This window comes from Calonectris borealis, chromosome 8 (assembly GCF_964195595.1).
Source record: "Calonectris borealis chromosome 8, bCalBor7.hap1.2, whole genome shotgun sequence".
Taxonomy (NCBI): domain Eukaryota; kingdom Metazoa; phylum Chordata; class Aves; order Procellariiformes; family Procellariidae; genus Calonectris; species Calonectris borealis.
Window position 1 is genome coordinate 4,621,487 of NC_134319.1, and position 27,224 is coordinate 4,648,710.

The 27,224-nt window shown below is 38.6% G+C and overlaps 1 protein-coding gene across 1 annotated transcript in view; it reads right to left on the reverse strand.

The window, feature by feature from the left end:
* Window positions 1-27,224, reverse strand: part of FGGY (FGGY carbohydrate kinase domain containing) — a 149,736-nt gene that overhangs the window by 29,665 nt on the left and 92,847 nt on the right. The window contains exons 9-14 of the mRNA XM_075155678.1: window positions 21,029-21,136; window positions 17,572-17,633; window positions 12,371-12,518; window positions 10,597-10,671; window positions 6,862-6,982; window positions 3,487-3,581 (exon numbers count right to left, since the gene is read on the reverse strand). Of these exons, the coding sequence (XP_075011779.1) occupies window positions 3,487-3,581; window positions 6,862-6,982; window positions 10,597-10,671; window positions 12,371-12,518; window positions 17,572-17,633; window positions 21,029-21,136 (609 nt within the window). The remainder of the gene's footprint in view (window positions 1-3,486; window positions 3,582-6,861; window positions 6,983-10,596; window positions 10,672-12,370; window positions 12,519-17,571; window positions 17,634-21,028; window positions 21,137-27,224) is intronic.

Sequence of the window (27,224 nt, forward strand, 5' to 3'; positions counted from 1 at the left end):
ATACAGCAATATGTAGGTAAGCACGCTAACTGTCCTTGGAAAAAACATCCTCCAACGTATCTCTGAAGCAGATACTTCCCCATTTCCAAATCCCAATGATGGAATGCCACAGGACTAAGCATCAGGATAGTACAGGAGTAGGAGTGTAACAGCAACCACCAGAGCCACACATTTTACCCCTAAGGAAATACCATCCAATTCCAATGCATTTCTTAACCGTTAAATTAAATAAAGCTTAATTCTGATTATTATATAAGGTTGCCATAGAGTTGGGTCTTCCCTAGGTGACCCATCTTTTCTTTCCTCTATTGAAAAGTGATGCCCTGGTAGATTTTGAGGATCTTGTCTGCATGTCCAGATTTTCTGAGTGAAGAGCAGACTGCCGGAGCAGTGGCTCTGACTTGGCTGCCCCGTGCCCAAAACCCCTACATTGACAGAATACATGAGCAAGTCAACTCTAACACATAACGCACGTTACATCCCCAAAGCATCAGATTTAGCATGCAGAGACAAGAACAGCCCTGCTCCATAGGCTCACCAGCTCCCTGAAGCATCACTCGCTGTGCACATACTGCACAGCACACATGCAGATACTTTCATATGAGATTCCCTGGCAGAAGCACTGCTATTGCTTATCACTAGTGGGTTTTACGTGTCTGTTCAGCAGCCAGTCCTTTTGACAGCAGAGCATGTTAAAGCCAGACTAAGATTATCAGAAGTGATTTTGAGGGATCCTGGCTTTGAGTGCTATTTCCAGGCTGTCCTAAAGGCGCTTGAGTTTTAGAAAATGGAGAACAGCCAACCCATGAAAACCGGATAGCTTTTAAGCGTTTTGATTTTGACATTGAGTGGAAATGTCCAAAAATCATTCTGAGAAATGTGACCAGTCACTGGGACAAATACAGTAAAAATTCCCCTTCAAACAACCATAAACATAAGGAAAGAGATTATTGGTAAAAAACCCACAATTTTCTCTTTTACTATTAGACTGAGCAAACAAAGAGCTTTGGAAAACACAATCATTAAGCACAAACCATCTATTAGAGGAGAGGTAATTACTTCTGTTATTTGCAAAGACTACAACGATGCTGAATGTTTGCAGCAGCACCTCTAAGAAAGGTTTGTTTTGGAAAATGTGTTAGAAAAATAAATGTAAGAGAAGGCTATTGAACTGCAGTGCTGGAGATGCATTTACACCTCCCTGCCCCCAAAAAGACATTTTTTCAGTTTCTTGTTTCTTGATCCCATGTAGCTGAATTCTTTTTAAAATTTTTTTTTGTACATAATCTAACATATTTGCTGCATGATACAACTGATAGGTGGCACCTCTTTAACGACAACCTTCTGAACACACACTAAGCCACAACACTTAGCGGGTGGTTTCTTCACACTGCAGAGGTGTTGTGGCATCCTGGATAGGATTCAGGGCCTCACCTGGCTCCCAGTGATCACCACAGGCAGTATGATGGAAAGAAACATGCTACAAATGCCCAGTGGGGTGTATAACAGCAGTAGTTTCCAAACTACTTCCCCCTTTTCTGTTTCAGAGACATCCCAGGGAAGCCCATGGGCTTGACCTGTAACTCAGTGGAAAAAAGGAAACTCTCCTGCTGACTAGCAAAACCCTCGGAACCTGACCTTACCCAAATAGCTGCTGAAGCACTGAAAAAGGCAGAGGCTGCATTTGGGAAATCAGACTCCTTACGCAGTGCTGAGACACCGGATTGAAATTTCTATTTATTCTTTTTCTTTATGTACTGCTACTAACTTATTTGATTCAAGCAAAGATGGGAAGGGAGCATAAGGAGTCATCAAATCCAGCTCCCGACAGTCACAGGTAAGCACTTAGGAGAAGTTTACTCCAGGAAGACCCACAGAACCTGCACTGTACTCAGGACAAGCCGAAACATATTCCCACAGCCAAAGTCGCAGGAACCTCCTGACATATCATAACACTAAAAGAGTAAACACTTTTTAAATTAACAAGTCTGTGATATGACTGGTTCAAAGGAGCTAGTTTCATCAAAAAAGATTTCTGAAGGAGTGTGCTATGCAGACTGAGATATATGTACATCTGTATAAAATATACGTATCTGTTCTGACATTATTGGATATGCTTCTGAAATATTTTTATACATAAGGGCAGGGTTAAAAACCAAAGATAAATGAATATACCAAAATTATATAAAAACACATCAAAGAAAATTTCACAGCGTTAGATTTTTCTAATGGTTATGAAGACAGACTTAGTAAAATCAGTTTTGAGATGTTCAGTTATTGCATAATAGTGCAAAACAACTTAAAGTTGGAATGAAATATCTGCCTTTAAAGGCAGCAGATTAACAGAAGAGTAAGAATTATATATGAAGTCCTGTCACCAGAAGTTGCTATTGAAATTACATTTATCAAAACAAGTTCTCCTTACAAGCACTAGAATTATTAAATACAGACATATATTGTACTATATACTTGTTGCAATGGGATTAACTTTAATGGAAAAATTCTTATGAAAGGAAACTGCTCTTCCTGCTAACTTATACTGCACTGTAGTATATTCACATTTGGAAATTTCACATTTGGAAAAATGCCGAACACAGCCCAGTTCCTCAGCTTATGTTGAGCTGTTCATTGATTCCAGTGGAACTGTGTCAATTTAACTAGGTTGAGAAGCTGACTCCCTGTTCAGAAAATACATTCTGCTAAGTTGTTGTGCAAAATTTCATCTACAAATATCTGTGCCTGATAGGCACCGTAGGGACCATCTTGATAAATAATTTTGTCCAAGTGGATGCAATGTACTGTTTAGTGTCCTTGCGTAGCAAGAGGAGAGGGCATGTCTTACATCAGTGGAATTGCCAGGTGGAAAAACAGATATGATTTTGGGCATTCAGACCCTTCTTCGGGTTTCTGTATACTACTGTTGTTCATATAAATGAAGCTAAGTCATGCTTTGGCTGATGCACTGAGCATAAAAGCCTTACTGCTACTTTTAAAACTGTTAATGGATTCAAATAACATGAATAAACATGAATTTCCATCCTCATTATTAACTCTGCATTCACTGTGGGCAAGACAAGGGGTATAGGTGTGTCATTTTGTACTGCATAAATAGTGCTATGTTTAACATTCCTCAATAAGAAGGAAGGCAAGTAGGACAAATATAACTGAGATGAAAGTGTGACCTTCTTGCAGGATCAGAGCCTTGCCAAATTCCTTTTTTTTGTCTGTAAAATTACATGGCCTAACTTCATAGAGAGCAGCTTCTACCTGCATGTCCCTACAGTCAAAAGACAAATGAATCTTCAATACACCTAAATAAAATATGGAGTTAAAAAGAGGGTGGAGAGAAAGCAATGCTGGCTCTTGTCCGGCTATGCAGAAGGTACAAACTTTTCCACTTGAATTAAAGTCTGTGCATGGTGCCAAATGTCAAAGTGTAAAACTCATTAAAACTGAAAAAAAAAAAATTAATCAGGTACTGCATACCTGTATAGATGCAAAATCCCCAGAAGCACAAGCTCCAAGAATAGCAGCACCCACCAAAACAGACTCCACTTCTTTGGACAGGACAACAGGCTTGCCTATACAAGAAAAAGCCATGCCTCTGTTAGGAAGAATACAGCAGTACTGCACTAGCGGCACACTAAATAATTAAAGCAAAAAATACAAAGGAAAAAGGAATCAAAAAGGACTTGAAAACCGTGTTCACATTCAGAGCTACAATCTACTGTAGATTCATGTAAATCTCTCTGCTCTGTGGTTCCAGGCTCCAAGAAAAATGCAGAATTTAAAGAAAACAATTAAAGCAAAATATTAATGCAGAACATAAAGCATACAAAGAACAAACCCCCAGATCTTTGACAGTGGCTATTTATCTTAAAGGGCTTGGTATAAACCTGTTACCCACACCCTCCAAACCCACGTGCCTATTAAAAGTTGACCTCGAGGGGAAAACAGGGTGGTATCCTTTTTGTTTCTTTTGCAACGAACAGAAAAAAGATTGTTTGTGTTTGTTTTTAAATATATAGCCAACAAAGCCAGTCTGGTTTTGCTGGAAGACATGAAAATATGAGTAGTAAACTAGTATGAAATTGTAAGAGAAATCTTGTCTTCCAAATTGTGCAAGATATTAAAAAACAAGTTTAAAACACTGGCAAAACAAACAAACAAACTCAATATATATTCTGAAGTAGAATTAAAAATTATTGTATCATCACCCATGGGTACTGTCACGAACATACCTTCCCTCAGTTCACACAAAGTTTTCTAAGACCTGTATTATTAATGTAAAAACAGCAGGAAAAAGAGTAATAAACAAATAAAAATTGGCTTGCTTTCTTAATTCTCCTTAAAAAACCTAAAACAATAGCATAAGTCTAAATACTTTTCTAGCTACACTTTAGATGTTCATCCTCACTAAGCCAATGAATTTAATATTCCTACAGTATTTGGCATGTTTCTAAATTTCCATTACTGAGATAATTTCATTCAATGAACGATGATGCAAACACAGTGGTGGGAGGAGGGCTTCCTTCTGCGAATAGCCTCAATGAAATTAGGCCCAAAAAAATGCTGCTCCTGAGAGCCAACTGTAAGATTAGAGGGAGCTGAAATTTGGAGGAAGATCTAAAGTGAGCCATGAACAACTCCTACAGAGGAAAAGGCAAATACACACTTTTCAAAATGAGAACTAAAATTATTAGTATCAGAAACAATTATTGATACAAAGCGAAGTCACCTTGCACCCCAGACATCCACTTACATTATGCTAACTTTGCACTGTTCCACCAGTGTAAAGCTCCTTACAATCAACTTTCAATGACATAAAGGTGCCGCAGTGGCCTTTATGCCATTTCTTCCTACAGTTAGCACAGGCAGCGTGACGGGGAAAGAAAGTGGATACACTGAGACCTTGTTGTTTGATCGCTGGAATGACTACTAACAGCGAACTAGTGTAATTACAGCATCCCCTAAGTTTCTCTGACCAAACAAATCCACCTTAAAAACATTACAGTAGGATCAGTCACCCGAGCATTCCTCCGGTTCAGATGGACCACAGCTCAGCACTTGGGTCAACTTGGAACAGAAAATCTAAAACTCAAGCTTACAGCTGAACGGCTGTTTGCCAGGAGCTGAAGCAGTAAGCAATTTTCAGCATGCTCTAAAATTTACTGCACATTTCCCGCATCATCAGAATGAATACAGAATTCTTACCAGGCAAACAAAAAGATCAAGATACTTTTTAAGTGGCCTGCGAAATTATCTATTGGATGTCTGCATGGCTGAGTCATGGGCATTTGCAACTAACAATAATAAATTCAGATTTTTTTCTTTTCAGGAAAGAATGGAGGATTGATCCTGGAATGTTAGTTATTTTATCTGATAGGCTCTAATGAGTTCAACACAACCGAGAGCATTTCAGTTAGATGAACTCTGACATCCCTTGTCAGTCACTGATTTTACAAACGCGGGAGAACTCCAGACTGCAAAAAGGCCTTTTTGTGCTGAATTGTACTCGGCCATTAGTTACAGTCAAATAACTTCTGATTACATTTTAATCAGAATACCTTTTCACAGATCTTTTATTTTACACATCATGAACCCGCATCCCAACTCTACACGTAGCTGAAATTCACCTAAAACATTTGAGTTATATAAGGAAAGGCACGCACTCGACAACATCATTTTTCACAAACAGAAAGTGTCACTTTGACTACAATGTATTTAGTGAATTTTAAGGTCAATAGGCATTATGCTTTTTGCCTCTCCACTTCTGTTTTCATCTCAGGTAAGTACATAAAGCATATTTTCATCCTCCCTCCTGCATCAAAGTTATGAAGTGTGGTTTGATGTTAGGGCAAGTCAGATCTCCAGACCAAATGCCCCAAATCTGAGCCTTAAACTTTATTCATGACAGCTCAACTGGTCTTAATTTGAAATATACCCGAAACACACATCATTCAAAGTTTCTCTGAAGTCCTTTACACTGATTTTTGTTATTCTTCCCACATTTTTTAAAGTATATTCAACTGACCCACAGGTGTGCTAAGATGTCCAACACACACAGGGTAAAGGGAGACCAAAAATACTGTGCAAGCCTCAGACCTCCTCTTGTAATGAACTACATACCCAAGACCTTCCACCCATCAGGGATTCTACAAAACCAAATGCAACGCCATGCAGGAGCAAAGATCCAGAAATTGTCCCCTAAACCATATTAATGATGCAGACATGGAAGCAATTCAGAAAAGAATTGTTCTATATAATGGATACAATGCCCAGCATGAGCAGGAAGTGTCAGAAGTCCAACAGAATTCAAATAGGATGAAGCTAATAGAGGTTTTAGGAAAACACATCTTATGCAAACCATGCTCACAAAATGTAGTGGGCATTATCCTCGTCTAACTAATGTCTTCTGACTGAATGGAATAATTTCTATAGAATGCCTCAAATAATTTTTAAAAATCTGATAATGAGAAACATCTCTGACATGTAATTTATACATACTGGTTTTTAAAATTCCATACAGAGTTTTGATATTTATTCTATTGCACTTTCTTAAAAAACCTGTAAGTCTAAGATCCGCAGATTGGAAATCATGCTGAAGGTTTCTCCTGAAGTCTGTTTTCTAACAATATGAAGTATGGAGCTTTGTTTGCACCGCATCTCTGTGTTATTCAAATGTCTTTAAATTTCAGGAAATTCAGTCTTGCAGGAAGTAACATTTCATTACACACTTTTTGGCCAACCAGGAAAATACAGTTCTATATAAAGAAAGTATTTATTTTTCCAAAGACAAAATATTTAGCCACCTAAAATAAAGTAGTTTACACTCCTTTCCCCACACTTCCTCTAACTTACCAGTAATGTCAGCGTGCATCTGCACAAAGAGAGGGTTCTTGCTCAGCCCACCACACAGAAACAGCGTGTTGATACGATGCCCTGCAGCCTGCATAGCTTCCAAAATATGTCTGGTTCCTAACTTCAAAAAGGGAGAAAAAACAAAAAAAACCCAAACAGATGAGCACAGGAGAGCAGCCACAGGAACAGTTCTTAAAGCACAATTTGCTAAAAAGATCGATACTACTACTAACTGTCCCTACCAGTAACCTGAGGGCTGGGAACAGACCTGCAGGGGTACGGCCTCTGCTCAGCTTCCAGCCAGTAACGGGCATCGTAATTAAGAACTAGAAAAATCAAACAGATGGCACAAGGAATTGGGAAGTATACGGGCACAGCATATTGCAGTGAACTTCCTGGGGCTGGCTGAAGAAGTGAAGACGTACCAGTATACATAACACAGGGAAATGGGGCTTACAGGGAAGTACCGACAAGGGTGAAGACAGGGATTATGAGAAGACACAGAAACGGGCACCAAGAGAAACTGACGGCAGTGATAAGCAGCTGTTTGTGACCAAGCGCAGCAGAGTACAGAAAACATTTCCAGATCCAGAACTAAAACCTACGTGGCAAAGACATCTCCACCAAAACCTCCTATTTACTTTGTATAACAGCATCTGAAAATCACTCTCCGTAAAGAGATTTCAATTCTGAAGCCAAATAGAAAAACAGAACAAAAAAAGGAGCAAATAAAAAACTGTATTTTCTGTCTTTTCAGCAAAAAGGAAAACCTGAATAATTTCGTATTTCTCTTGGCCTTTGCCCTATGCAAAATAAAATGTTCCATTTCATGCCTGGATTAATAGAAACATCTAAAATGTAGGCACATTTTTAAACTTTTCAGTTACAGTCTCCATTTTGAGAAACTCAAATCAGAATAGCTCAGTGTTCCACTCCACAAATGATGAAAGCAAATGCTTTGCCATTTAAAAAAAATCTTTTCTTTTTGTTTGCTTTGCCTCTCAACCCTCTCCCTTTTTCCTCTTGCAAGAACATTTTCCATTTCTTTGACAAACTATTTGTCCAAAAATAATTCCCAGCTCTTTATAATACCTTGGAAGTCAATTTTGAAGTTCAGAGTTGACGAAATGCCAAATTCAAGCCAAAATTTTGCCCAAGCTGTCTGTTTGTAGGTAGATTCCCCACAAAACACAATCTGGCCAAAGTTTTCACAAACTGTCATTCAAGTTTTCTTTATGCTATGCTGCAAGTTCATTAAGAGGTCTGCAGCCTCCAGTAAACCTCTCTTCAAATAAAAGCTACTGAAAATTGAAGCTAGCAGAGTTTCATCAGACTGGAGACGTTCGCTATGAATGACTGGCACCACTTTGGATAGGCCTTCAAGTATATTTTGGTTTTTCAGGCAAGCGGTTATAAGGAACTTTAGCAGCCGCAACACCAGCTGACTAAATCCATCGCTTCCCTATTGACACAGAGGGCTAATTTCCAAATCACACAGCCACAATTTTAATTATGGAAAAATAAACTGCTCTAAAAAAGAGTCTGTCTCTTCAGAACGGGCTTGACGGCCACAATTATATCTCTGATCATGTTCTCATCCGTCTAACTGTTGCATCGCATTTTGCAATGAATAGTTAAAAGGATATTCTCTTTCACTACTTCTGAAATTCAAATTTATTAACAACTTCTCTCACAACATACACAGGTGAAAGACCCTGAGAAAGAACATGCTGTGAAAATTATTTTGTGTTTACCTGCCTGGAAAATTGTATTCACATAGCAATTTAAATTAAAGCCAGACTTATTTCACTGTGGGTGGGGGGGGAACTAATTTAATCCTCGATTGGAGAAAATGCAAATTGAGGGGCTTCAAATGCAAATTTTTTATAAAAAGAAACAAGCGTCTCCTGCTGAAAAGAAAACTAGAGATTAACATTCTGTGGGCAGGCCTACACTTTTTACAAGATTTTTACTTAGGTTTAAAGTCTATCGTGCACCCGTTGAAGATAGCTAATGGTACAGGATTGGGGCTGTCCTGAACGAGAACTGTTTCCTTCAACCAAAGTGAAGCTAAAATTGGGAGTGACGGAGTATGGGAGGAAAATTAAATTTCCTAGGTATCACATTAGCAGTAAGTAAATATATCAAATCAAAACCAAGTCTGCTCTGTCTACTTTTTAGTTATTGTTTCAATAGCATTTTAAGAATTTCCATTAACTTACAATGAAAACTACGGTATGGCCTTTTTATATGAAATCTCACGATCAGCGCAATTAGCTATCAAAAAGATATGCAGATGCTGAATTTAGTGTTCAACACAGTATTTGAGTTTTACAATAAAATTCGAGTTGTATCATCTAATGAGATAATAGGTGACTTTCCCAGGATTTCCAGCAGAGAATGTTTCCACTTCGTTAGCACAATATAATAACAGAGCACCTGTTCGATACTGGAAAGTTTCTTTCAGGAGGCAGTATCAGTCGCTGGCATTGTTTAAACTCTCCTAAACATTCTTATTTAAATGGTGGGATTATACTGAAGCATCAGGTATAGCCAAGCTACATTCATCTTAAAAAAGGATCAAAACTCACAACAATGAATTCCAGGCTGCGGTTAAGTTCTCGTTATTTGCTGGAGAGGGAGGGTTAACACATAAGATGTACAATTCACAGTAAATTTACAGCAGCCGCCCACCCTCTATATCCCAGATGGCTGACCCAGCCTAGCAAAGTTGTTGTTTAACCAGTAGAGGAGTTTGGAAGTTTTCCAACTGAACAGAGTTTTGTCAGGAAAACTCCCCAATTCATCAAACTGTTAATGTTTTGCAAAAACACCTCAAGTTCAACAAACTTTTAAAAAAAAAAAAAATCACAAGAAAGATGTCAAAGGAATGCCGATTTTGGTCACCAAATGCCTGGGGATAGCACGCCCCATTGAAAATACCCTGCACCAGGGTTTCAAAACAACTTCTTTGACCCAGGTTTTCACTTCAAAATAGAACTTCTTGTGAACTGGAAATCCTGGGTTCCAGAGAAAATTAGGGCAGAAACAAAAGTATTCCAATAAAATAACCCATCTCTGCATGTTAGCAAACATTGAAGACGTTTTCATAAAGATGGTCCCTCTGTCTGCTTTTACAGAAACCCAGCCATGGGTTGGAAATGCTATGCACGAGGCAACCGCTTGCCTTGCAGCAGGGAAACCAAGCGAGGAATGAGATCTGGTCTCTTCGGTCTGTAGCATTACGAACTGAATCACGGACCCATCCGACTTGCTGCGGTATAGAGTTCTGACTCATCTAACAGGCAAGCAGGGGAAATCCATGGATTTAGGAACAATCTGAAGCTGAGGCATTTTAGGGGAGCGGAAGTTCCTTCATACAATTGCCAAAGCTTTTTTTTTCCACTCTCTCAGCTTCCCTCTAGACAGCCCATGATGTTAACACTGCCCCATATAGTATCAGTCTCTTTCCTCACATCTGCACTAGAGGCAAAAGCTCCATTTACAGAATTGCCATAAGGAGAAAACTTTTTAGGGGAACATTTTCTCCTGTCTGTTGATTATCCTACAGCAGGGAGTAGTCACCGATGTGGGTAAACAGTATCTTGCTCCTTTAAGAAGTCCATTAAGTGAATTCATCTATTATTAGAAATCTGTTTAGCAGAAGGGAATGATCAGTCTGCCACAGAACATGAGACAATTCATTTATTCTTTTATGCACTTAAAATGGCTTACAGCAATGGCTTGAATCGTGGCCAAGTAGATAAGGGCAAGTTCATCCAGACCCCGAGACAACGTTAGTCCAACAACCTGTGCAAAGATCAAAAAGAAAACATACAAATCCAGCTAAAGTAAAACTCTATTATTTTCTACGGTTTCTTGTTGTAACAAGCGTTAAGTGCTAATTCTAAGCCCTACTTTTGTGAGCTGTACACATAATGTTATGTTAAACATGTTATTCCTGATCTGGGAAAGAACCACATAAATTGTTCTTGCCCTTGCAAAGAAATAAAGAACAAACAGCATATTGTATGGGATTAGAGACAGATTAACTGTGACAGTTTTATGTTATGACTCAGATATTGCTCGTGAATGTATTTAACGTAATAATATGAAAATGCTATTACATAAAAATAACCTTTTAAAAGCATTTCTCCCCCTCCCTTCCAAGCACCCTAACACTGAAACACAATTAATAATTAAAGACTATATCTTAACCTCCTTTACTCTAACATAAATCAATACTGCACTGTAGTTACTCTGGATTAATATCAGCACAGGCAAGACCTGAATGCAGCCATAATTGTGGCAGAAAAATGTGTTGCTATTACCACTATTTGCATACAGCCATCATACCAAGGAAATTCTGATTCTGTTGCAGCATATAATTATTTCATAAAATAATACAGGTATTATTAGGACCCAAAAATATGTAAGCCATCTATTTTTTTTTGCTTCCCTCGTTTGTGGTTTAAAATGTGTTGCAGTGCTTACGCCTACCCTTTCCAATCTCAACCTCAAATACAGCAGATTTTGGTGCTGGTGAGTAGCTTGAGATGCTCACTTGAAGGACAATATGCCATTTCAAAGTACATTTTCGCATTAATCACCAGGTATTTTGATATCATCAAATTATACCCTTATGATATTCTTCTGTTACAGTTCTGCACAGTAACATCCTGGCTTGTGACCTAGCTGATCTACCACCATGAAGTTCAGTGAAGAGAAACATCCAACCATTTGAAGATGAGCTGAAAATCTCCCCAGCAGAGATTCTCTGGTGAGCTTCCAAACGCTGCTCTTCCTGGTCGCAGATTGCAATGCTCTGAAAATTTCTTTGTATAGAATACAATATTTCAATCCCTTTAAGTTCCAAAAGTAGCCATTTTAAAACCACGAGCCAGAATCAGATCAGGTTTACCTTTGAACAAAGATCTATGAAGCACAGTTGTGTATTTCTAATCATGAGAGCATCTATGCCCATTTTTAACAATAAGCAGAGGAGCTTTTCAGTTTCTGTTGAAATTTACTACCCAACAACTCTAATCCAGCATATTACTGAACATCTATCTGTTTAAATCAAGCAATTTCTCCTCAGAATAGTTCATTCTTTTCCCAGATAGGCATATCCAAATTTGTGTTGAAATTCATTGCAACAGATATGCAAAATTCATTAGACAGGTGAGTTAACAACAGCAAGCGCTGCTGGTCAGTGCTCTGAAACGTGCTTCCTGGGAAAGATACTGGGACACACACAACACTCCTCATATTTTTAGAAAGTAAATGTGGCTGTAGTGGTATCTCAACTACAACGATCTCTAGTTTTCTACTGAAACATTAGCACACTTCGAAATGCAGCAAGAAACCCAAATCCTATGGGATAGTTTAAATAGCTAAGGAGGAGTACGCTCAAAATTGAAAAAAGCTCCTTCCAAGCTTTTTTTTTTTTTTTTTTTTTTTTTTTTTTTACCCTGTATTGACCTTTTTGCAAAGACAGGCTGTTTCTTACCATGCCCTTTAGTGTCAGATCTGTTAAGGGAGATCTGTTACCATGGAAATCTGGCCAAACATGTAAATCAACAGTGAGGAAACCCACAGGCAAAGATTTCTTAATCAGATCCAGGTGACTGTTCAAGTATGTATATATACTGCGAGCACTAGAAGAAAAACAAGTTGGAAAAAGAGTGGGGGAGGTTATTCATCAAACATAAATCATTTGTACCACCATCAAATGCAGAAAACCCATCAAAGAATGCCAAATCCCAAATTTAAAACAAAGGGGGAGAAAGGCAAAAATGCCTGCTTGCAGAGCCCATGGCATTGCGGGGTGCGGGCAGCGGGGATATCTATCTGCACGTCCATTCAACAGGCCATCGGAATTCCTCAATCCCACAGGACGAGGGGAGATAATGGCAGTTTGTGATCTTGAGTTTGTACATTGACTCCTACGGGTCCCAAATGAGCCAGAGTTGTTTGATATTTTGGGAGCTGATGATGCTTGTCTCTAACAGAAAGGTGCTGACATTGTGAAAGAGAAAGCTAGAGAAAAGAAAGCTGAGAGAGAGGAATAAAGAGAATTCCAGACAGAAATGAAAATCAAATTCCTTTACAAATGTTTAAAAATTTCTCTGATTAATCAATAGCACTGGACTTACAGCTTTCCTTTTTTAAGCCATAATTATTTCAATGTGTGCTATGATTAAAATGCAGCACTGAGGGTGGAGGAGAGAAAGCAAGTGGCTGCTATTTTAGGGAGGAGCCGAACATGGGCCTAAATATGATTGTATCTAAGTTCAGATACTACACCCAACTCCACAATATCCAACAGACTTTTTCCTGGACCAAGAGTAATCTTAGGACTAACAGTGAATTCTTGAGTGCTTTGGCTTGCAATGACTCTAGTGACATTCCATTTAAAAAATGTTGCAATTATGCTCAGAATATTTTTTCAAACACTCATACTACCATAAACAGATTCATATATATTTTTCAACTCCTCTGAAATCTCCAAGTGGGGCATTTAATTCTAGACATGTGGGTCAATATAAGCATCTAACCCTAATTACAATTGATTAGTCATTGTCTCATCCACTGTAGACCCAAACAGTGATATTCATTTAGCCTCTACATGTATATTCAATCATGCACTAATGAGATCCCTAAGGGAATTTGGCATATGCTTTACTAGTTTGACTTCTGACCTGCTAGCAGCTGTATATTTATACTTTGCATTCAACCATTCAGCTGCATGTTTTTTCAATTATACCTTACCATGTGTATGCTATCAGAGGATATCATTCAAAATGAAGTACACTTGGAAGACATTAAAATAACTAATTCACATCATTATTCACGTACTTTAAAGTGTACTTTATGTGTCTTCCTGGACCTGAATTATGATAATTTTGAGGTCACAATCATTTTTCCCCCCTTGTTGTAAAAGTGGCCCTATTTTCTACATCCCTAAAGACTGCACTATAAGCAGTACATGCTAAGGACAAAGTCATTTTATTTCCAGTCGAAATCATGGCTTGACTGTTGGGAAGGAAAAGAAAGGAAAGCTTCATTCAACCACAGACCTACCAGACATCTCAGCTTCTATCTGTTCTCCACGTTGCTTGATTACTCTCTCAAGCATTAGCCATTCGTGCAACTCTGACAGAACACAAGGACTGTACAAAAGAGGCTGAAGTTCAGCCAAATATGCTTAAGACCCACATAACTTTGGAATTACACTTTCTTCCCCACACCTTTTGCCTTTTTTTTTCCCTACATATAGATATGGGTTCAAGGCTCTACATTTGGACTGCGTGACTGGCAAAATCCTTCAAACACTTGCCAGTCCCAGTTTCTACCAAGTTTGTGTTATAGGTACTATTATGCCATCAGCTCTCTGGAGCTTTTTCTGTTCAATTCTATGAGAAGTTATCAGTAGCAGCTGGATCGGACCTGCAGAGTTGAGCACAAGCTATTGCTATTAAAAAGGAACTATGTTGAAAGTGGAGAATAAGAAATCAATGCAAGTTTGCCGAGGGTTATGTTCATATTAGGGACATAACTTCAGAAAGCAACAAGAGTTGGTATTTAATCTGTTCAGGAATCCTGGAAGATGCCAGCAGGAATCTTTCAGGAAAAAATCTAAACATTTTAGATTTCTAAATCTAAAAAAAAGGGCTTTAAAACATCTAGAGGTACATGAACTGCCAAATATGATTACTATGTTCTGCTTGAAAGATCCCAGAATTGCTGATAGGTAACGTGTGTGTCACTTCACCACTTTTTTTTCCAGGAGCTACCTTTTTAGATGGGGAAATGGCATTGAGAAGTGAAAGAAGGGAAATTCTGTCCTACAACATAGCGCTTCACAAAGCGCCAAAGGGCTTATAATCTTTGCTGTCAAACAGAAACTGTGATTCTAGGAAACAGAAGTATTTAAACATTAAAGCATAAATGATCTTTTTTTTTTTTTAATTTCCTACTATAGCCTACCTATACTGGATTTTACCATATCAGTAATGGCTAGGTTATTACTAATTGGGTTAGTAATACCTACACAATATATAGATTGAAGACCAAATATTCTATCTACAAAGCAATTTCTGCATGAAAGAAACCAAGTTTTGTTGTTGCTCACAGAGTATGCCAATTAGTTAGACCAAATGCTAAATTTACAGCTGTCCAGACAACCCTCATGTAATTCAACTCTCTCCACTTCCAGTAAAAGAAGGGAAAAGAAAACATGGGAATAGTACTGGGAGGGTTGCACAAGACTGGTCTTCAGCACAAGTGGTCAGTAGGAGCTGGTTTCTGGCAAGTCTGTCCAAGCCGCTTGCGCCCTAACAAGTTACCACAAATGAGTGAAACAAGTGATAAACGCAGCTTGCAAACTCTTGCTCCTGGTATAGGCAAAGGAACAGAAGTCTGCACAGTGAAGCTTCTGAGATCAGCTGCTCAGCAGGCAGTTTGCCATTGCCGAACCTACTTATTAGCAGCGTTGGGAGCCTGGGAGAAAAGAAAGACAGGCTTGGGAAGGCAGAAGTAGGTGATAGGCAGCAGCAAGTAAGAGGCATGGATTTGTGACCTCAGATGTTGTTTTTTAATGATCCAGACATGCATGTGCTTTTTGTCACTACAAAACCAGCCTAATTCTCCAGTGTTGCACCTAGCATGGGAAGTAAAGGCAATATGCGATTGCACACCTACGTATGGAATTCTTACTTTGTTTTCTTTCGATGACCATTTGCAATGGCTGAACAGATATAAATTCCTACACTCACACAGAGAATATACTAAACACAATAAACCAGATTCTCTGAAATATTCTGCTGAGATTTCCAGGCAAATAATTTACATCATCACCAACAATCCCCCAAAACAAGACACTATGCCCTTATTAAGTACATGACTTAATGTAAGTAAACACATAATCCAAAGTTTGGGCCAACACTGTTCACTAAAAAAATGCCTTGCACTTGTATAGCTACTGCTATGAGTCCTTACGATAAGGCTGAAGCTTGTGTTCCATGTGTAGAAAGAGATGAAGAAAAAAGGAGAAAAAATTAGTTCAAATTGCAAAGTTCCTGATTTTTGTTTGTTCAAATTAAATTCTTTATATTTAATGAATATTTGAGAAGGACAGGGAGAAAGGGGATAGGGGGAATTAGTAAGAGACTTGTTTACTAAATTTATAGCTATCCAAACATTTCATTAGGAGACTAATATCTGGAAAGCATTATAAAAATACCATTGAGCAAATTAACTTCATAAAATATTATAACCCTTTTTATCAATGCTATCCTCCACAGTTTTACTAACTGCAGGAGACTCAAATCCAAAGTTATGACACCATACGCTTGGATAGCATGGAGTTCTATTCCCGATATTCTGTATTTGGTGTCCTATTCACATCACAGCCCAAGCTTTTTGCATTATGAAATTAGTTGTGGTCAGTCAGTTCAGTATCAGACCTAGTATAGACAAGCAGGCTACTGTATACTCATTTTTCCAACACAAAAAAAAAAGGTTTATCCTGGCATTACAGACTAAACTAATTGTCTTACGCTTGTGCCTCATATGGGGGCATCGGAAAAATGGCCTGGAAGCCAAAATTTTGGAAAAAAACCCAGATCAGTCCTTACTCCAAACATACACAGATGCATTTATTTCCTGATTTCCCTTTTTAAAGAACAACAAAGAAATTCTAGGAAGCATGAATCTATTTCACATTGAATGAAGTCCAAGACATTTCTAGGAATCCTCGTCAAGTTCTTAACAAACAAGTGAGGCATTGGGCACTACAAAGCATGAATGGGTCATCTAGAGAAACCAGGTAGCTTTATCCCCCAGGGAGGACTGAAAATAGCTATATAACTCCATGCGCTTAACACATCTATCAGGACTGACTCTTGCTTTTTAGACAAGTGATAAACTGAAGATAAAATGCCAAGTTTGCTGTTTTTTTCTTTAATCCAAGGAGGAAAAAGAAATTAAAAGAGAATCAAATTTTCATCCAATGTGCCTAACTGTTCAGCTAAGATCTCTCTGGGAGTGATGTGAACCATCTTAAAAGGAATCCAAATGAAAATAGCTTGAGAAAGTCCAGATCTGACAGAAGCGTCTGGACTGTCTTCATTCACTTCTAAAGCAGACCAAACTAAAATTCCACATCGCACACAGCCTCCTGCTCAAGGAATCCTGGAGTTACCTCCAGTTCACTCCTACGTCTTAAGTTTTGTCTGAAAATTCATCCTGGGTTTCTCTGTTCTATTTCTGCTGCCATGCAGGAGTTTTTCGTACAGTGGCTATACCTTCCTTTAGATGACTGTTCCAAAAATATTAAATAATACATTCCTAAATAAGCTGTATCTCATCCTTGGAGCTTAATAGTGTCACCTACAAATTAAGACACATCATTAGCCCAAGGCATAAAGGTCTGCTGAACAGGGCTGATGCTATGGTATCGAGAAATACCCTGAGCTGGATATAAAAGAAGTTGAAAAGCAGAAAATTAATGTCACCACTTAGATACGCTGAAGGCACCTGAGGGGAGTTTAAAGCTTTCATCTTTGAGCAATCACCTGGCAAGCCTTTGTAAATACTTCCAACCCACTATCAGACTGTTAATTCCTCTGTTTCAGAATAAGGATACAGCAGTGCAGTGTATCATCAATTTGTAAGGCAGGTATGAGATAAAGGAATAAGAACAGTGACCTGGCTGCAGCTTTTGACTGTAATTCTGGGAAGGCGACATGACCTCGGACCACATGATCTATCTGAAAAAGAGGAAAGCAACATTTTTGGGATGATTACATCTTAAAAATTCAGTCCCGGAAAAGGATAATGCAGTGTCATAACTCTAAAAAGACAAGAGAGCTTCTAAATTACTCATGAGGTGTTAAGTCCTAGTCCTAGTGAAGCCAATGGCAAAACTCCCACTGACATTACTGGATTCAGGATTTGGCTTAAAAACAGTAAGAAAAAACAACCAACGCTGCACCAAAAATAGGGAAAATGCTAAGCACGCAGCTCCTCAGTCAGAAGAGGAAGCTGAAAGGATGACTTTTTTCCTGTCCAACACTACCTGAGAGCATATCCTCTAGTCTCTCTCATTCTATTGCATGCATACCCTCATTGGAATTCTACCAGGAGCATCTTCTTGGCCCAAATTCCTACATCTTTCTATATCACACTGTTATAATAAAACTCAAGGTGTGTTGTCATCCTGATAGATGCTCCATATGTTCATTGCAGGAAACAAAATATATACCCTGACAAGCAATTATTGCTATAAAAAAAGATCAATATAGGCTCTGTCTTATACTGAATTTATAAATCAGCTTGTCCTTTCACTCCAGAGTGGCTACCATTATTCACAAAACAAAGTATCAGGTAGAATAACATGGGCTTTTAAGACAATAATTCAGCAGGTTTTGTGGCCTCTTGATAATATCCCATCAGAGGTGACAGTAAAAGCTGAGGTAAAACCAGAGCTACTCAAAAGCACTGAGTGTATTTGGCAATACCTATTGGCAACAAAACACATTAGGTATTTAATTTTTAACAGTATGAGTCTAGTCCTTAACCAGTGTACAAAAACATATAATGAAGTGTACCCATCTGAACACAGCAATAAAAATAATGCATGCCTGTTTTTTCTGAGATTTGCATCAAAGACAAAACTCAAACATGTGCATGCATTAGAAACAAAGCTCAGGCCTGAATTTTGCAATCTTGCATAATCTCTTTAGAACATAGAAGCAGCTCATAAATTCAGAATTAAATCTATAAATAAATATCACATATACATGTATGATATGAAAGTACTTTACACAAAAATGTTACTGAAGTTATGAATTTAGATATTTAAATGTCCTTAATTCAAGACATGGCCACATGAAGGTTGCACCTAGAAACCCTTTTCTGCTATTCTTTATTTTACAGTTTGTAATGATGTCATACCATCCTTTGTCTCTGTTGTGCAATATCTTCCTTCCTATCAATTTTGAAAATCCAGTGCAAAAGCTCATCTAATAGACAAAAAAGCTTTTTCAAAACAAGCTGAGTTCTTAATTCTTCATTTGGACTCTATCTGAACCAATTTTCAAAATCCAACAGACTTTTTCGCAGCTGTATCAATAAAAAATTAATTAGAGATTTTTAAAGGGAAGTGTATCAGTTTTACTTTTAAGAAGTTCAACAGGCTGTTCAAATTTCATGAGAAGAATTCACCTTTGGGCATAGATCGAGCAATGAAAAGAATCCCAAAACATGTCCATTTTTTTGTTTTCAGACAGCTTGAAGTATGAGAAAGCAGGGTCTTAAAAAGACTACAGCTTTAAAATTACAAAGATAATGAATGCAACCTATCCTCCACACTAGTGCGTACATACACCGTTTCCTCCTATTGCTTCCTTTGTGCTTTCAGTACATACAATCTCAAGAAAAACACGAGATACTTTAAGAAAGTTTTAATAAGATAGCTTCCCTAATACACCTAACAGTATTTACAGCTGAGTTTTGCTACGGGTCCTAACAAGACCACACATTTTTTCCAGCAATTTCTTTAATGACTCAGGAACATCTTGCTCTCTGGTATTAGAATGGAAAGGATTTTTAAAATAACCTTTCTGAAATGCCCTAACTGTCATGGTACATTTTAAGTTGAGCCAGCCAACAGAAAACACTGACTTGCTGTATCCTCTCTAGAGCTTAGTTAAGTGTCTTTACCTGCTTTGGATTAAGCACATACAGACTTCTCCTCTCAAAAGCGTTCTTACAAAGAAATGCACGAGAGTTGCCATTTTCCGTTTAAAGTGGTGGTGTTACAAGCAGTAATTTAATTTTACTTCTGCTAGTGGCAGTGACCTATAAAATGGGACACTTTGGTTCTAGCCCCAGCTTGATCTGAAAAATTTGAAGCGCACACATCCCACCTGCTGCAAGAGCAGTTTAGCCATGAGGCTAAGGATGGGTTGGAGATGGGATGGGAAGCAGAGGCTGCAGGAGAGGAAGAGGGATGACTTTTCCGCTGAAGCTGACACTGTACAGAGAGGAATGTCAGATTCACGTGGCCAAGGAGAGAGCACAGGAGGGAACACCAATTCATAGCGCAGCGCTTAGGGTGTGTCTGGGCTTCCTGATCCAGGATTATTTCTGTTTCTTGTTCAGTGACTGTTTCATATGGAATGCATAAATGCAGCGATGCCGCAATCTGCTACTTCCTGGACATGTACTCTGATCACTAGGCTTTTAAAAAGGTGGGTGGTGCTAGGTCTGAGTAAGACAGCAATTACGCCTCAATTTGTGAAAGGCCAAACCCACCTGTATGTTTGCTGAGCTTAGAGAGGATACCCACACGACTGGGCCCCCCTCCTGCAGTTTCTCAAGAGTTGCTTGGCACCGCACCCCTAAGGGCAGTCAGTATTGCTACCGACTGAGCAGGGAGACACACAGGGAACTTTAGAAGCTTCCAAGGTTAAGCAGCCACTGAGGTCTTGCTGACACTTTTGGACTCAAACAGCTGAAGTCTGCCTAAATACTGTTTTATACATCTAGCCCTTCTTTAAATATGACCTCAGTGTTTTAGTTCTGAGTGCCTCCCTGTAAGTAGAAAAATTCATTTTTAGAGGATCCAGTCTGGTTTTAATTTTTAATAACCTAATATAGTCAGACTCTTTGCACTCAAGGGAAGAATTGAGGTGACAATGTATGCCGTATCTATCTAAACAGGATAACACGTTAATATATTATTATTCTGTCCATACAATACATCTTTCATTTATGCCTATCAATGAGCACAATTGTCCTGTATAACACAATATGTATAATTTTCTTTATCTCAAAGTCTATCTCAGCCTCCTGCTAAAGTAAAGAATGAATGCCTATTTGCCTGTAAAATAATAACAATAATCATCACTGTCATCATAAAAGGAAGACAGGCCCTTAGTGCTCTGCCCCATATATAATCCCCTATCAGTATGCAAATGAACAGTTTGTAAGACACATAACAATCAACTAATTGTTTATTGCTTTGAGCAGTATGGTATCTCCTATGATCTTACGGAGGTGTTTCAGGCAGAGCTCTGGCTGAATTGACAGTGAAGCTATCCCAAATGACAGCAGTTATCGCAGACCTCCCATCTTGGAGTCCAAGACTCCAAACACTTACCAGTTTTCCTGTAGCACTTTGACCTCCTTCATTCAACCACAACCCAGGTACCATTGCAGAGAAATAAGGTCCCCAAACACCAGGCACAAAAATGGGTGTTTCACTGACCTGGAAAAGCAGGAGAAAGCTCTAGTGAATCAAACTACCTGTCAAAGAAGGTACTTCACAACTAGTGTCTGGCAGCTATCAGAGTCCAATACTGAAATGATTCCTGCTCCTCCACTGGAGTTACTAGCGTGAGTGGAGATGTATAGGTAGAGATTTCCTCTAAGGAGAATGTAGAGAAATATGTCCCCCATTTGCATAATTTTTAGATGAGATGACACAGCTGCAGCTACTGATTGCACAACTGACTCCCATTTACAGAACAGCTGGGTCTGGCCATGCAGAAAGTAAGAAATTTCAGGAACGGGAGCTGTATTTTACAGGGAGAGAGAAACTGCCCTGTTCCTCCAGAAAAACACCTTACTTAGAATGAACAGTTGGATACAACACTCTGCCTGACTGTCATCAGAAAATAGAGCCGATGTAATTGGTAACCGGTGTTTACAGAGCACTCATCCTGTATGTCTTCAGAATTAAGAATTGAGGGGTAATCCTACTGACAGAGGATAGCAAGGTCCCCTGAGATCTGCCATCGACTCCCGAGGCTCACAGTGGAACCCCAAGCTCCAGTGCGCTCTCAGCGCTGTCAGGAGAGTTAGGTGCCTTGGGTAGAAGTTGCAAACCTGGGCTTGTGTTAGCCAACAGGAAACATCTGCCTGGGTAAACACAGATCGCGCCCCTTGCTTAGGCTTAGCTTTACGCAAACCACTCCTTCCTTCACACCTGTAAACCCATTCAACAAGGCAGATATCTAAGCACTGCCATCCAAAAACTGAACATATACAGTGATATCCTGCTCCTGTGCAATATTTTAGCGGTTAGACCACTCAGGATGTGGGAGACACTGGTTCATTTCCTTTCTCTGCTTCAGAAGATGCAAATTACCAGTTTTTAAGGGTGGAGGGCATTTTCCTTCCTCTTATAAAGCTGTTCCACTTTCAATAGACTAGATGATAGACTTTCTAGACAGGTCATCCCCTCCCCCGGCAGGCTACTTGTCTTCTCTTTGAAGCAATGATTCATGTTTTCTCTTCCAGGACCAAGAGAGGTATATACATTCAAGGTATACGCAGCCATGATTTCCCTGGGAAAAGAGGACGGCAGTGCAGTCCTAGGCCACCACAGGATGCATGAATGCACTTCCCACTAGTCCATGTTAATGGGAAGGCTAAATCTGTAACTGCTGTTCTCTAGAAGGTGGGAAGTGCTCCAAGAGGAGGAAACATGGGAATTCCCTAACAAAGTAAGTCTGTACATTTGCAATGCTGGAACAGCAAAAAAGAAAGATCATGGGACAACATTTTTTTGTATTTAGACCTTGCTCTTCATTATCAAAATTCTAGACCCATTAAAGCATGCTTGAAGTTTGCTATTGATTTCAGTAAGGCCTGGACTTCAAGTCAATGTAGTTTTGAGGAGAAGGAATTAAAAATTCAGGCCTGTTCCTGTTGAACTTGATGCACATTCTCCCTATATTTAAACAGGCCAAACTTTAAAGACAGTTTTTGCTAGCAACTAGGGAATACGCTCCAAGATGCAGTTTACTGGCATTTGTGCATCACACATGTTTAGTAAATACACCAGCAGGGAGGTTGCTGCACAAACAATAGTCTGTTCAAGCCATAAACTTACATTACAGCTGATTCTTGTCATGAAGTTAAGTAGGAAAACAAAACAACAAAAACTGGTTTCTTAAAATACGTCACTACGGTGTCAAGCAATCCTGATTTCTCTTAGGTACGCATCTAACAAATACGAGAATCTTGCTCGGTTCTCCGCTCTCAGCCCTAATGCGCTGACTTACTTTCCCTAAAGATGTATGCGTGCACATGTGTCTGTGTGTCTGCGTAAGATTTTGGCTGGCTAAACCCATTAAAGAGCAAGAATAGCTGCACTGAATTTAAAAAGGCATTTATGACTCCAAGTGGACGAAGCTACGTCAAAAACATTGCAAAGACATTTGGTTTTGTTTTGTTTTCTCTTAAAACTACAAATTAATACAGCTTTGAGTTTTCAACACCTCTATGGGGCAAGCCTTCTTTTACAATTTCAATAACAAAATGAAGTGCAACAGAAAGCAAATCCTAAAATAACCTGATTTTTAGACCAATTCCACATCACTGACCTTACTGAGAACACAGTATAAGGTCAAAATTCCCAGTTAGTATCTGCTCCGAACTAGCGATGGAAGCATGCCGAGAACCCAAGCATCCCGTCTCCTTCCCGTCCTATAGCTGTGGACACAAGGCGTGTGTCTACAGGTGGGAAGGAACATTTAGGGCAGAAGGGGCCTGGGTTTTTGAAGTCTCCTCTCAAGATATTTTTGATGCAGCAAACTTCGCAGTATTCTGTACTCTACTGTGATTTCTGAAGGAAGAGTCTAGCTACACTAGATGCATCAAGCTTAAAATCCAACTGCTGTATAGTCTGAAGAAACCAATTAGTCTAAGGATATTAAAGGCACAAAGATGCTTTGTGAAGACACAGGAAGTTTTAAACATCGAGAAGGACACTATAGTTTAAAAAAAAAAAAAATCTTTCTTCTGTCATTAGTCCACAATTTACCAACTTGTCCTATATGTCCGATAACACTAAAAGGTTTAGATTAATTAAAAGACCAAACTCTCCCTGGAGCCAGTACTTCTGGCCTAGTATTTTGGACAACCACAGGAATTTGCCAGGACAGGATATTTCCGTGCTGGCTCTTCTCAAATTACACTGAGACTTTCTGATCATCTTACTACTGAAGTACCGTTTGTACGCATTCCAGCAAACTTTCAACACATAAACAGAGCAAACGAGGGAGTTGCGTATCACCACACTGATGAATATAGCCAGTGGGGTGTTAGGTTATCATTTTTTTTCTGCTGTGGGAACTTTTAACTGGAATAAAGAACGTTGACTATCACGTTGGGCTTTACTGGTACCGCATATGGCATCATCAGATTTCCTATTTCCTCCTTCCACTTGAAGAGTTTAATTCACATTTTGCAGACTCTGGATTTTAATGCACACGGAAAGTGAGAAAATTGGGAAATAACATTCTCCCCAAAACAGACACACAATCTTTGAAAAGCAACAGGGTGAACATTCTTCCGTAGATATATGCATAAGAAATAGCAAATGGTTTCCATTTCCCCTCCTTGAAATAATTTGGATGATGCTTAAGTTTTTCAAGCCATGCAGCAGCTGGCATTTGTATTTTCATAATAAAAAGTCCAAATTCCATTTGAGTATACATACCACCCAAACCCGCTAAAACACATGACTAGACATAAGCGTAAGGTTGGAGAAATAGTGCAAAGTTTGCCGCAGAACCCAGAAGATAAGCACAATTTGCCAGACTCAGAGCTATTTTTGTTACACTAATACCATGTCCTTTTCATAGCTTTCTATTGCCTTCAGACATTCTTATGATGATATAGGAGGATCAATGCGGTGTCATTTTTTTTTCCTTTAATGAGCTTAAGAAAATCCTTAATCTTTTTAGTAGAAAAACAACATCTGTTTTAGATTTATGGGCAATTGATTTTTATTTTTAAAGCAAATAAGAGATGTCATCCTTCTTTGAAAGTTAAAACACGTATTCAAAGGGATTTTCTGCCTTCTATTTAACTTAAATTCATCCTGTGACACACTCCTATTGTGAGGCATATTAGCGTTTATTATTTTTTACATACAGTGAAACTGAAACACAGAGAGGATATCCTCTGCTAGATGTTAGAATGATCTCTGCACAACAATTATTGCAGCAGGAATTTGAAGACGGGAGATGAGAAGAATCTGAACCTATTCACACTTTGAGTCATAAGCAGCATCTATGAGTATTTCAGTTGAACATATTCACAGGGAGACTATTGCCCTCACCCGTGATGATGCTTACCTACAGAAGTATTATACTTGGACAAGCAATTCCACCTCACAGTTATTCTATCTGTGGATGGGGAAGAATTCTTTTGTGTAGGAAAATGTCACCCTTCCACGTCTCCCCAACACACACATTCCTACTTGCTCAGTTTCAGATGAGATGAGTATTAAGCAGTTCCAAGATTCCTGCTCATTTGAAGGGAAAAAGAGTTCAACACCTTCTGAAAGGGAGAAAAAAAGTTCTATCTGAGAGGATTTAACTTCAGTGTGTGCTTTATAAAAGATCATACTAATATGTAAGATATGTAAACATTATAGAGCAATCAGAAACAAATGAAATGATGAATTCAGTTTAACAATATTCAGCTGTGGTGCAACTGCCAGAAGGCACTTTTTGTTATGAATAGATCATTTGGATGAGTTACAGACCAGATTTCAACCCTGGCGTGTGCTAGGAAAATCAATGTCAAACTATCTAAGATCAGAAGGTATCAGCAGCACATCTGGCAGCCCACAGAAATGAAAAATGTCTTTAAAATATATAATGCTATATAGAACTAAGCTAAAGTATGAAAGGACTTGCTTAAATGGCACTAATATGAGCTCTGTAATGTATTTAATTTAGTTTAGCCCTTCCCACTTGCCTCTCCCTCTGAAACAAAAACAGGCAAAAAAATCCACCTCTACTGTAGAAGGCTATGTGGAAAAAAGCACTACTTACCACTTATAAGCTAACTTACAGCTCATGTAAGTGAATCAAAGGAGTCAGTGCCTTTAATCCAAACTAAGTTCAGTTTTCAGGACTGTCATTTAGTACAAAGAGCAGAACAGAACACAGAACTTCACAGGCAAGAATCACCTAGGCATACAGCCATCCCATAAAATGAGCAAGTTGCAATGTGAGATTTATTTTACTTAGCTTTGTTTTGCTAGACTAGCCGTAATGATCAGGCACATGCTTGTGTTTCCTCCTCAGTTTTATGTAAATGTTACAGTAATCAGAGACAAGATAAAATAAAACAGGCCACACTGGTGAGAGCAGTTTTATGGAAGCATGAGTTTCAGCAGAATTTTCTTCCTTAGTTGACACCATCTGTTGCTGGTGGAGGCTTACACAAATTCCTTACAATAACACTATTGGAGAATTTGGCTATTACCTGAAAAGTAAATCTTTATATTAACGGGGTATACTGCTATATATCCATCTTCTTCCATTTTTATTTCTGCTTCCTAATATTGGGCCTCTGCTATTTGGCATCATTCTAGTATCACTATCAGATTTCTCTATTTACTTGCAGTATGCAAAAGAGAGAGAAAATGAAATTTCAGTAGAACTATTCTTGACTTACTGTCACTTACAAGAAAGCCAAATTAAGCCTTCACTCTACTGTTACAACTTTTTTAGAGTAACCATTTGCTAATAAGAAGCTAGGTCAGAAAATTTGTTTGAAAATCACCTCACTTACCAGCTTCTATAGCCAGAAATTGAGAATAACAGCTGCTTTTGTTAGGCTACGGCAGGTATGAAAAGAGATCTAAGATATTAATGCAGAGTAGGGAAAGAAACAAGGAAAAGAACTGTATCAGTCACCAACTAGTAAATCCTCTTTACAGTTCTGAACTTTGATCATTGACAAGTCAAATACTTTCATTAACTTCTCTGCTGACTTTTAACTTTCAAACTTTCTGACTGACTGTGGATTGAGAATACTGACATTCATTCAATTCAGGGGTTTTACATTGATGCATAAAATCCTGTATTAAGAAAACTGTATAATTTTGCTTCTGCTGACAGATGGGTCTTATATAGCTACTCAACCACAACTCTCTGACAAAGAATGAAAGAGATTCATAAAAAAAGGAGAGAATTCAAAGGGAAACCCAAGAATGTTTCATTTCTAGGTTTCTGGTTCAAACTTAGGTCATAGTAATAGCTACTGAATGTGTGATTTAATAACAGCACTTTCTGGTGGCATATATATTAACTGGGCGGAGCTGGAGCATGGTATTTTCAGTGAACTGATGCCTACTCTAAAATTGCCATCCTGACATTATTTCTCAAGCACTACATGGGTTTAAAACTAAGCTTCCCCGTAACTCTGGAGGCAATTCTCTAGGTTAAGACTATGGTGAGTACAGTCAACTTGTTCAAATATATTTATTATTAGCAGTAATTACATATTAAACATGTAACAGCATTCAAGCTTTAACCTGATATAAAATA